Source organism: Petaurus breviceps, unplaced genomic scaffold (assembly GCF_028583685.1).
Source record: "Petaurus breviceps papuanus isolate PSGF00001 unplaced genomic scaffold, PetGlider_PUasm1.0 176, whole genome shotgun sequence".
NCBI classification, from domain to species: Eukaryota; Metazoa; Chordata; class Mammalia; order Diprotodontia; family Petauridae; genus Petaurus; species Petaurus breviceps.
The window spans coordinates 4,738,652-4,751,303 of NW_027185771.1; the positions used below are offsets into that span (position 1 = coordinate 4,738,652).

Here is a 12,652-nt window from a genome sequence, read left to right on the forward strand (position 1 = left end):
TGGATCAAGGAAGACTCCACAAAGAGGTGGCAGCTGAAATCAGCCATGAAGGAAATCCATCCCACTGTTTTGAGTGGTCCAAAGGGATGGTACCTTTAGTTATTCTTTTCTCTTCACTACCTCAGGCCCTTCGGAGTGGCTCCCAGGGAAAAGGCTGCAGTACTCATCAGACCAATGATGATAATGGGGCACTTGTCGCTTAATTATACTCACTTCTCCCCACCACTACCACATCAGACACTGGGAGAAGGATGAAGACAGACTCTCAATGTGGGAGGACATCTAGGTGTGTGCAGAGAATACATGAACTAATGTATGTGGACACTGAGGAAACAAAAAGCATCTGAAAAATAGATAAATGAAGTAACTTACAAAGATAGAGATACTTGTTTATTATTAAAAAAGAAATGAAATAAATTTTATAAACATAGTTCATAAAAAATGTGGTATTCCATAAATTTAATATTTATAAAAAGTTGGAAAAGACAGAATGGATTAAAATGCCAATCAAAACCTAACCAACACACAGAAATGTGACATCTCAACCTCACTCTTTGTAAGGCTGGCTTTGCACACTAATGGTGCTTGTGCACTAAGAAAAGACAAGTTATCTTTTTTTTTTACCAGATGTAACAACTACATCAAAATCTCAGTCCTGGGGCGGCCAGGTTGCACAGCGAGTAAGAGCACCGGCTCCAGTGTTGAGAAGACCTGGATCAAATCCGGACTCAGATACTCAGCACCACACCCAGAAATAACTGGCCAGCCGTGTAACCTTGAGCAAGTTACTTAACCCCAATTGCTTAGGGGCGGCCAGGTGGCTCAGCGAGTAAGAGCACTGGCTCCAGTGTCGAGATGACCTGGATCAAATCCGGACTCAGATACTCAGCACCACACCCAGAAATAACTGGCCGGCCGTGTAACCTTGAGCAAGTTACTTAACCCCGATTGCTTTAAAAAAATAAAAAATTTAAAAAAAAATCTCAGTCCTACCTTCATCATCTTCTGGTATTTTCCCCTTGGATTCTTCTTTCTCCTTATTCTTTTGCTTCATCCTGGAGGTACTAAAATAAGAAGTACCACCTACAAGGAATATACCAGAATTTAGTGTCAAAGTATGAAACTACAGAGAAAAAAAAGTTCACTACATGAGGAAATGAATGAAGACAGAGTATCTGAAAAATTTTATCCATTCACTGGATAAAATGAATGAGAGTTACTTATATGATGAATGATTTAAACATAATTTTCCCCATTACACTGTTTAAAACAACCAAGGTAGAACAATCCATATTCAGTGATTATGGAAATGTGTTGGGAAAATGTTGCAGGAGACAATTAAAGCTCTTTAAATGGATTATTAATGTGGAAATAAATATTTTGTACAGACCTGCTATTTAAGGTAGAAATGCACACTGGCAATTCATTTATAACTTTCAATCCTAGAAAGTTGCAAGGGACCCTGATTGAGAAGTTAATAGACTCAGCAACAGATATAAATAGGTTTCAGAGGAAGGACTTTAACTTAGGTCTTTCTGACTCCAAGGTTGCTCCTCTATCCACCCTGACATTCTATCTCTTAGGAATTTACAAACAAGTAGCTTTCGTGAATGAGGCAATATCAATAACCTTCTTGTCACTATCAGTAGGATATGCCAGAAAGACAGCACCTCCTACACTTAAGGCCTCAGTTTTTCAAAGGCTTTTGGACAAGAGTACAGCCCTTAGCAAAATTTTATTTTTACAAACACACACACACACACACACATTTCAAAGCAGTGGCCTGTAATGTCACTTTTTTTGTAGGAATGCTGATAGAACTACAAATGAACTTTGTTTTAGAGTTACTGTCATGTACTAAAAGGATTATTTTGAAGTCATGAAGATCTTCGCCACCTTCCTCTGTTTCTCACTCATAAGTACATTTTAAAAGAAAAACCACACAGAATTCACATGTGCAAGCTACTGACTCAAAACCAATTGGCACGCACTTCACACTCTCCATTATCACATATGGATAGCAGGCTGCTTGCTGGTAATTAGGATTCTACATTCTTCAATCTTTTTCTGCTTCTCCACAATAAAAACAAGCTGAACAAGAGGTATACAGTATCCATGCTAAAGGTTCTTTAACCAAGGACTAAAAGAAAGCATTAGGCAGGAGGTCAGCCAAGTAATAAAGTGACTCACTAAAGGGCAATACCTCTCTATTTTAAGTGCTAAATTCTTTGTAGTTTATTTTCAGTTCCATTCTGAATTTAAAACATACACAGCAACATTGCAGATCTGCAACAGAGCTACTTCCTTCAACAGCTGACAGAAGGCCAAAGACAACATGTGAAAACAGATTCATACAGTTTGGGGAACAATCTTTTTTATTCTTGTTTACATATCTGAAGGTTTATTTTAGTTGAAATTTATAATAAAAAGTTTTAAAACTCAAGATTTATTTATTTTTCAAGTAGTACAACAATGCCACTTCTTGCCACATAAGAAATATTACATGAAATCAAAGTAACTCCATATCAAGCAAAAAAAAAGAAAAATATCATTCAGACCTTAATTATATTGTCCTTCCCTAATCCATTCTAGCATACTCTAATGAAATATGAATTTCACTGACAGAAGAAATTCAACAAATATTTTTTTCTTTTTTTTTTTTTGGAGGGGGAATGCAGGGCAATTGGGGTTAAGTGACTTGCCCAAGGTCACACAGCTAATAAGTGGTAAGTGTCTGAGGCTGGATTTGAACTCAGGTCCTCCTGACTCCAAGGCCAATGCTCTATTCACTGGGCCACCTTGCTGCCCCCAGATATTTCTAGTACCAGCTATGTGCAAGGTACTTCACTAAGCACTAGGAATGCAAAGAATAAAAGGAATCCTAGAAGTGAAAATTCTTATTGGTACCAAATGCCTAGGGATAGGACAGAAGGAAAGGAAAGAAATAAGCATTTATTAAGCACTTACCATGTGCCAGACACTGTGTTAAGAACTTTACAAATATTATCTCCCTTAATCCTCACAACCACCCTGGGAGATATGTACAACACTCATTTTTAGAGTTAAGGAAACTGAGGCAGAGAGGTTAAATGACTTGCCCAGGATCATATAGCAAGGAAGTGCCTAAAACTGGATCTGAATTCAGGTCTTCATGATTCCAGGAACAAAGTTTTATCCACTGCATTATGCAGCCACTTGTGATTTCACTGGTATAGGCAACTCCCACGGGAGGAATCTGTATCAGTGGAGGTTGACACTTGCCTAGGGTCACATGGCTAGCATGTGTCAAAAGATGGACTCAACCCAGGTCTTCCTGACTTGGAGGCCAACTCTGTATCCCCTAAGTCACAATGCCTCTTATCACCAAATGAAAAGATAGTTAAACTTTTTTGCCAATATCACACTGGCAACATTATTAGTTATTTCAAATTTAGAATAATGGCATTTTAGAGCTGCAAGAACTCTTAAAGGCTTTGATTTTATAGCTATGGAAACTGAGACCCAAGGTCAAATGACTTACAGGTGGTTACACAGCTCTTTAGGGGGAAAGGTGGGACCATAGCTATGCTTGGCTTTTTCTCCCTCACACATATGTGGAAAGGCAAACATTGTTCAGGCCAGAAATCAGCCTTGGAGTCAGGAAAACTCAGGTTTGAGACAGCTCAGATACTTGAACTGGCTGTGTGACTGCATAAGAGAGAACTTCTTAAAGCCTCAGTTTAACACCTCCCTCATAGAGACTCAACAGAGAACATATGGCAAGTGTTCTTCAAACTTTAAAGCAAGAGATGTCATCTATTGTTATTGTAGTTGTTGCTGCTACTACTACAATGGCAGCTGCATTTCAAAAGGTACACACCTAGGGGTGGCCAGGTGGCTCAGAGAGTAAGAGCACAGGCCCCAGTGTCGGGATGACACTCAGCACTACATCCAGCAGTTACTTAACCCCAATTGCTTAAAAAAAGGTACACACCTAAGGTTCACACAAAAGGTTCATACCTAAAAGTTTCCAGAGTCTGACTGGATTCTGAATTAGCTGTTGTTTCAACAATAATCCTCTCATTCCTTGAAAGGTAGGGGACAATGTCCTCAAAAGTAAACTCTGAAAGAAAAAAACAGTATCAAAGATCAAAATAATATAGTGTTGTTATTTTCCAGTCGTTTCAGTCATGTCCAACTCTTGGTGACTCCTTTGAGCTTTTCTTAGCAGAGATACTGGAGTAGTTTACCATTCCTTCTTCATTTTACAGATGAGAAAACTGAGGCAAACAGGGATAAGAGACTTGCCCAGGGTCACACAGCTAGTAGGTGTCTGAGGCCACATTTGAACTCAGGAAGATGAGTATTCCTGAGTCCAGGTCCACCACTCTATTTGCTACACTACATCACTGTGCCACAGAAATATTACCCCATATTCGTTTGTTTCCTTGGTTAGCAGGGTCTGTTGAATTAAGTACAAACTGATAACACTAACTGCTTTTTAATGCTCAACTCTTCCCCAGTGAAAGGCTCAAGGACTTAAACACTGGCTTATGGATGTGACAAGCTTTTCTAGAGCAGTAGCATCATTTAGCTATATTACAAGTAAGAAATAATCACAGATGGAGAAATAAGTTGTGGTATATGGATGTAATGGAATACTAGTTTGCTATACGAAATGAGGAGCAGCCAGACTTCATTATAACTTGGAGAGCCTTATATAAACTGATGCTGAGTGAGAGAAGCAGAACCAGGAGAACATCATACACAACTACAGACACATTGTATCTGTGATGACTAACTTTGATAGACCAGGCTTATCTCACCAATGCAAGGTTATAAGAAACTCCAGAGGACTCATGATGGAAAAGGCTATCTGCATACAGAGAAAGATTTACAGAGTCTGAATGCAGACTGAAGCGATCTACTCGCTCCCTCTCTTTTTTTGTTTCTTCTTGGTTTTGTTTCTTCTTCCTTGTTATTCATTCCATTTGTTAGAATTCTTCTTTACAACCTGACTAATGTTTAATATGAAGGTACATATAGAACCTATATTGAATTGCATGCCACCATGGGGAAAGAGAGGGGAGAGGGGAAGGAGAAGGAAGCAGAAAATTTGGAACTCAAAAACCTGTGGAACTGAATGTTGTAAAGTAATAGTAAATAAATAAAAAATCATTAAAAAAGAAATAACAGTCACATAATGCTTTAAGTTTTGCAAATCACTTTAAATGGTATCTCATTTAATCATCACAATGATGTTATGACGTAAGTAGGCTGGCAAAAATCATTACTTCCATTTTACAAATGAGGAAAATGAAGCAAATGGTGAATTGACTTGCCTAGGGTCACCTGGCTAGTGTCTGAGACTACATTGGAACTCAACTTGTCCTGAGACTTTGCACTCTATCCACTTTGACCAGCTAGCTGCCCCTGTTTCCTCCTATCACCTAATAATTTTTACTTCCTGCCTAGAGAAAGCCTGCCTATTTTAAATGAGCTGTAGATCATATGACATGAGGTCAACTACAGAAAATTCAAAGAAAAAAAATCACTCTAGTAAATAAAAAAAGTCTAGGGGTGAGTCATATGTGAAACTAAGCAGCAAAAAAGTGATTTGAACAAATCTGGGAAAAATCCTAAGTATCTATACAAAATCAATCAGTGACATGTATTAAGTGCTTACTATATGCCTAGCACTATCCTAGGAATGACAGATAGAAAAATGAAACAGTCCCCATCCTCAAGAAGTTTATATTCTATTGGGGGGGGAAAACATACACATAAGTGTCTATATACCTTCCCACACACACACACACACACATACACACACTCACACACATACCCCCACCCACCCACCCCCAAATATAAAACTTTTGCTAACCTCAAAGTGCTAGAGTGTTTAAAACGTTTTAGATATAGATGTGTGTGTATATATATATAAATTCATACATATGTGTAATATATACATATATACATAACATATATACAATACATATATACATAACAAATAAGATAAAATATTTTAACTAAAATAAGACTAAAAAGTTTCTGTACAAACACAATGTATCTAAGATAAGGAAGGAAGCTGCCAGACGGAAATAAAATCTTTGTCAAATTTTTTGAACAAGCATTTGGTAACTAACAGAAGTGTACAGAACATATATAAGACCAAAGGCCATCTCTCCAGAGATAAATGTTCAAATGACATAAGAACATTCTTAAAGGAAGAATTTGACATTTTTAACTTTATGAAAGAATGTTTCCAATCATTAGTAAAAGAAATGCAAATCAAAACAGTTCTGAGGTTTCACTCCACACACTATAAATTAACAAAGATGTTAAAAGATGGAAATAAAGTCAGAGGATTTGTAAAATAGGCATCCTAGTGCATTGTTGATTGAATTTGTACAACCACCTAGGAAAGCAATTTGGGTAAGCAACAGTTACCCAATAAAGTGGCTAAAATGTCCATATCTGTTGACCACAGCTAGCTTATTTATCTCAAAGAGGTCACTGGCAAAAGGGAGGTGGGGAAGTTCCATATGCTCTAACATATTGATAGCAGAACTTTTTTGTGGCCACAAAGAACTGGAAACAAAACTAGGTACCATTCAATGGTGAATGTCTAAACAAATTATAGTACATGAATATAACAGAACATTGCTATAAGAAGCAATGAAAGAGGCAGCTAGATGGCCCTGTGGATGGAGCACTGGTTCTGGGGTCAAGAAGACCTGAGTTGAAATCTGACCTCAGGTACTTATTAGTTGTTTGACCCTGGGCAAGTCACTTAACCTGTTTGCCTAATCCACTGGAGAAGGAAAAGGCAAACCATTCCAGTATCTTTGCCAAGAAAACCCCAAAAACAACAGATGGTCCACAGGCTCATAAATAGGACACAACTAAACAAGAAACAGTGAACGTGATTAAAAAAAAGAGAAGCATACAAAGACCTACAATACCTAACTTTTTAAAAGAGAAGCAAGCAGAGCCAGGAAAGTAATAAGCACAACAACTACAGCAATCTCAATGGCAAGACCAACCACCACAAAATAATTAAAAATGAATGTTGCAAAATTACAAAACTAAAGTTGGTCCCAAAGCAAAGAAAGAAAAAGAAACCTTCCCTTCTCCTATGCTGAGGCAGGGAAGGTCTGCAGGTATGGAACATTGCATGCACGTACTGCCAAGTTGTTTTAATATACTGATCATTTTTCCTGAATTTTAAAAAATGTATTGATCGGTTTTGCAAAAAATTTTTTCTTTAAAAAAAATCTTTGTTATATTGGATGGCTCTCTGGGAGAAGGAGAGGGCTACACATATCAGAAAATTTAAGCAATGTAAAAACAAAAGGTATCAAAAAGATTTATTTAAAAAAATTAATAATGTACCAAAGACTAGGAATTCCAATACAAAACTTGATGGTCCCTCCCCAGAAAAAGGGTGAAAGTCTCTAGGCTCTAATTAAGAGATAAGCCTCAGGCATTCCCCAAAGGATAAATGGTCAAAGTATATAAACAAATAGTTTTCAAAAGAATTGTAAACTATTCACAACCACAGGAAAGAATGCTCCAAATCACTAACAATAAGATGCAAATAAAAAAACTTAAGAGGTAGCACCTCAGTCCTACAAATATAGGCCAAATATGCAAGAAGGCACACCACTGCATGGTTGGTGTAGCTATTACTCAAGGCAACAATTCTGGAGAGCAGGACTGCTATTCTGGAAAGTGACGAAAACGTCCATATACTCTGACCCAAAGATTCCATTCCTGGGCTTATACCTTCAAGAGATCACTGATCATAAAAAAGTCCTCCAATACATCAAAATGTTTATAGCAGTACTTGTGGTAACAAAGAGCTAGAAACCAAGTCACAGTCTACCAACTGGGGAACAGCTAATGGAATACTATCATGCTGTAAGAAATGATGTGGATGAATGCTACAGAGAGAAGCCTTGTTACTGCTGAGTCATTTTTTTAGTCTTGTCCAACTCTTCATGACCCCATTTGGGATTTTCTTGACAAATACTGGAGTTGTTTGCCATTCCCTTCTCCAGCTCATTTTACAGATGAGGAAACTGAGGCAAACAGGGCTAAGTGATGTACCCAGAGTCACACAGCTAGTAAGTGTGATTTGAACTCAGGTCCCCAACTCCAGGCCCAGTACTCTATCCACTGGGCCACCTACCTGCCCCCACAGAGAAGCCTGCAAAGATTTATATGAACTGATAGAGTGAAGCAAGTAGGGCCAAGAAAACAGAATACACAGTGACTACAGCAATGCAAATGCAAAAATTTATTTTAAAAAAATGGAAAGAATTAAGAAAAAAACAAGTGAATGTTACAAAATAAAGAACAAGCATAACTTCAAAGAAGAAATAAAAGACTCCCACCCATACCTTTTTTAAGGAGGTAAGTCCACAAGGTATTGCTCAAATTTTCACACTTTTTCTATGTATCCCTCAGTTATGCTGATTTTTCCTTTTTTCTATCTTAAAAAAAAATGCTCTGTTATATGGAATGGATCTCTGGGTAACGGATCGGAAATGATACTGGGGAAAATTACAGTGATGTAAAAAAAGACATCAAGAAAAACTTAAAAATTTTAAAAAAGAGGGGTGGCGAGGTGGCGCAGCAAATAGAGCACCAGCCCTGGAGTCAGAAGGACCTGAGTTCAATCTGGCCTCAGACATTTAACACAAAAACTAGCCGTGTCACCTTGGGCAAGTCACTTAACCTCAACTGTCCTCCAAAATGCAATAAAATAAAATAAAATAAAAAAAGACACCAAACTTTACATTCTAATGGAGAAGATCAAACTGCCATGAGTGTAAGAGGGAAGGAAGTATTTCTTAAGCACCTACTATGTGCTAGGCACTGTGCTAAGCACTTTATAATCTCCTTTGAACCTCACTACAACCCTGGGAGGGAAGTGCTACTATTACCCCCTTTTTACAGTTGGGTAATCTGAAGCAGACAGAGGTTAAGCAACTTGCCCAGGGACACACAGAAGTAAAGTGTCTGAGGCCACAGTTGAACTCAGATCTTCCTAACTCCAGTCTCTGCATTCTTTGCACTGTACCATCTAGGTGCCAGGAAAAAAGGTTAGGGTCACCCTTTTCAATGACAAAAGCAATAGTGATTTGATTTCAGTCAGCAGAGAAAGACACGAAATTCGGTGAAGGGACAGGGTAAGAGAAAGATGGCAGATTAAAAACTTCATGGGGAGATGGTTCCACAGAGTGTTAAGTGGCTGAGCTCTTTCCAGGAACAGCCCCTAATGGTCCAAACAGTCCTCTTGTGGTCAAGAACTATTTATTAAACACTTACTGTGTGCCAGGCACTGTAAAGGCTCTGAAAATAGAAATACAAGCAGAAAGAAAGACAGTCCATGACCTCATGGGGCTTACAATTCTAATGGTGGAAGATTACACATAACAGGGTGAGGAAAAGGAATGGAAAAATTAGGAATGGAGCCTGGAGAAGATATGGCTGGCTTGGGTTATCCTGAGTACTTCCTTAAAAGTGAGGTATTGGGAGGAACAGACCAATCAGAGAAAGGGGATACAGCTTACAGAACACAAGCAACACATACGTAGTGGGGATTCAATTAATGTTCATAACATCACATCCACAAACGAAACATGTTTTGTGGGGGGCCAAGTCTAATGGATTCTTGAGCATGTATCTGAGTCCAGAGACTTGTGACTTGCTCTGAGTTCAAGGACTCTTTGAGATATGTCCAAGTCCAGACCTGTTGACTTGTTCGGATATGGGAGGGTGCAAAGTCCCTTCTGGCCAGGTATGCCTTATCTTTCCCCAAGAAGAATATTTGGCAATCAGCATCAAGAAATATTGCTGTGTCTCCTACAAGCAGTCTGGGCATGCAGGAAGAGGCCTTGGTAGTCAAGGCTGTTACTGAAATCTATGTTTAGCTAACTGCATCCATGAGAAACTAGTGATCCTAAGTTCACTGTAAAACTTATAATCAACTATACTACTCCAATAAACCAGTATTGTTATCCAACTATGCTCACCTAGACCGATTCTCTTTAGTTCACCATCCATCCTCAAAGTCAGTTGCTGGCAATGTTTCACATAGAGTAAGAAAGGATCTTAGAAGATCTTTAGGTCATTTAGTGGAGCAGCTAGGTGGAGCAGTGAATAGAGCGCCAGGCCTGGAGTCAGGAAGACTCATCTTCCTGAGTCCAAATCCAGTCTTAGGAATTGACTAGCTGTGTGACCCTGGGCAAGTTGCTTAACCCTGTTTTCCCTGGTTTCTTCCTTTGTCAAATGGGCTGGGGAAGGAAACAGCAAACCTCCAGTACCTTTGGCGAGAAAACTCCAAATGAGATCACAGAGAGTCAGACATGACTGAATAGACTGAACAACAACAAAAGATCATTTAGTCCAACCCCCTCAATTTATAGAACAAGAAAGTGAGGACCATAGGGGGTTACATGACTTTCTCAAAGACACCCAGATCAAACCTGTACCTAAACAGGAATTCTCTCTACAACACCCCCAAAGTCATTGTCGGGCCTCCAAGTTAAGACCTCTAATGACAGGTTATCTATCATCTACCTCCTAGGACCAGGAAAAAGCTCAAATAAAATCATGCACAAAAGTATTTCACAAAATTTAAACCACTAAAGCAGGAATTCTTAATATGAGGTCCATGAATTTTCAAAAATATTCTGATAACCCTATTTCCACATAATTGGAAAAAGCAGCTAGGTGGTACAGGAGACAGAGAGCAGCTAGGCCTGGAGTCAGGAAAACCTGAGTTCAGATATTGCCTGCCTTACTAGCTATGTGACCATGAGCAAGTCACTTAACTGCTGTCTCAGTTTTCTCAACTGTAAAGCAGGAATAATAAAAGCAGCTACCTTCTAGAGTTGGGAAGATTAAATGAGATATTTGTAAAGTGCTTAACACAGTAATTGATAAATAATAGGCACATAACGAATGCTTATTCCCTTCCCCTCTATAATTCTATACATTTATTTTATGCATTTAAAATTATTATTCTGAAAAGGGGTCATAGGCTTCACTGAACTGTCAAAAGGTCCATGAGAAGGAAAAAAAAAGGTTAAACAAAATGAACTGCATTATTACTTTTGCTTAAGACAACTCATTTCACTTTTTTTTTTTAATTTTTTAAGCAATTGGGGTTAAGTAACTTGCTCAAGGTTACACGGCCAGTTATTATTTCTGGGTGTGGTGCTGAGTATCTGAGCCCGGATTTGATTCAGGTCATCCTGACACTGGAGCCGGTGCTCTTACTCGCTGTGCTACCTGGCTGCCCCAACTCATTTCACTTTTAGACCACTCTATTTACTCAGAGAATTTTCCTTATGAATAGACTACACCTTTTTTTTTTTTTCAATTTCTATATATTCTATTTCTGCACTTTAGGGTCAAGCAGAACAAGTCTCCAGGTACTGATGCAAACTAAGATAAACACACCCTTCTACTCAGGTGGGGGGGGTCACCTGGGATGCTATTGATGGGAGTGATGAATGAAGAATACAACAGGTGAGCAGTGGTCCCAACAGATACTTGTGAAGATACTTCATAAGAGTGATTACAAGCAGGACCGGAGAGCATTCATAAATGGGGAGAACAAACAGAACTTCTGGAAGTCCCCGATGCTCATAAGCATTAGCAGAAAGAAGAATGGAAATAAAGGGTCCATAGGCCTTAGACTGTATAGGGGGAAAGTGGTATGGAAAAAAAGAGCCCTGGGTGTGAAGCTAGAGCACGTGGGTTCAACAGCCCTCCCTGCTGAGCTCCGAGACTCAGTTTCCCCAAAGGTGAAATGGGTGAGCTGGACTCACAAAGAGTGAAGGCGTTTGCCAGCTGTGACTGACCGGATTCTACGCTGTTCCCCATCCCCGGAATGCCCGGTTCTCCTCGCCTGCCTCCCAGGCTCCCTGGTCTTCCAGACTCTACTCCCTCCCTCCCCTCGGCCTCCATTTGGTTCCGTACCCCGCCGTTTGCCCGCAGTCTCCCCCATCAGCATGGGAGCTCCTTGCGGGCAGGGGCTGCGAGCACAGTGCCCGGCACATTGGCAGCGCCTGACAAGGCCAGGTTTGTGGAGCCGGCGCAGCCAGGGCCCAAAGTTGGGAACATGAATGCCAGCTGGAGTGGTGGGAAGAAGGTCCCACCTCGAAAGCCAGTAAAGGCCCGAGGGCCAGCCCGGGGCCGGGGGCGGGGCCCGCTCCTCCATCACCACCCCTCCCCCCGCGGGCGGAGCTCAGGCGCCAGGCCCAGGAAGTTACCTGTAGGACTCGGCCGCCAGACCCAGCGGGACCCCTCGGGGAGCAGCAGAACTGCCTTCCCTCGAGCCCGGCGACAGCGGAGGCGACCGGCCCGAGGCTCCAGCTGGATCCCGCGGCCTGGAGCCGCCATCGGCCCGGCCGGCGGCGGAGCGAAAACAGCAGCAGCAGCGCCGCCGCCATGATCCCTCCGAGAGCGGCGCCTGCGCACAGGACGCCTCTCTGACCAGAACGAGGCAGGCGCGAAGGGGTCCGGGCTATGTCTGTGGAGGATCCAGGGAGCCGACGCACGGGGAGCTCCTGCGCATGCGTTACCCCCCCCCCCCCCACCCACACCCACTCCTCCCTCCTCCTGCCTTCGCCCCACCAGCCCAGTCTTGAGCTGG

General features: G+C 40.8%; 1 protein-coding gene across 1 annotated transcript in view; it reads right to left on the reverse strand.

Moving 5' to 3' along the window:
- SPG7 (SPG7 matrix AAA peptidase subunit, paraplegin) overlaps positions 1 to 12,504 on the reverse strand; it is an 89,406-nt gene extending 76,902 nt beyond the window's left edge. The window contains exons 1-3 of the mRNA XM_069085535.1: positions 12,270 to 12,504; positions 4,000 to 4,102; positions 994 to 1,083 (exon numbers count right to left, since the gene is read on the reverse strand). Of these exons, the coding sequence (XP_068941636.1) occupies positions 994 to 1,083; positions 4,000 to 4,102; positions 12,270 to 12,449 (373 nt within the window). The 5' untranslated portion in view covers positions 12,450 to 12,504. The remainder of the gene's footprint in view (positions 1 to 993; positions 1,084 to 3,999; positions 4,103 to 12,269) is intronic.
- Positions 12,505 to 12,652: the final 148 nt, after the last annotated feature.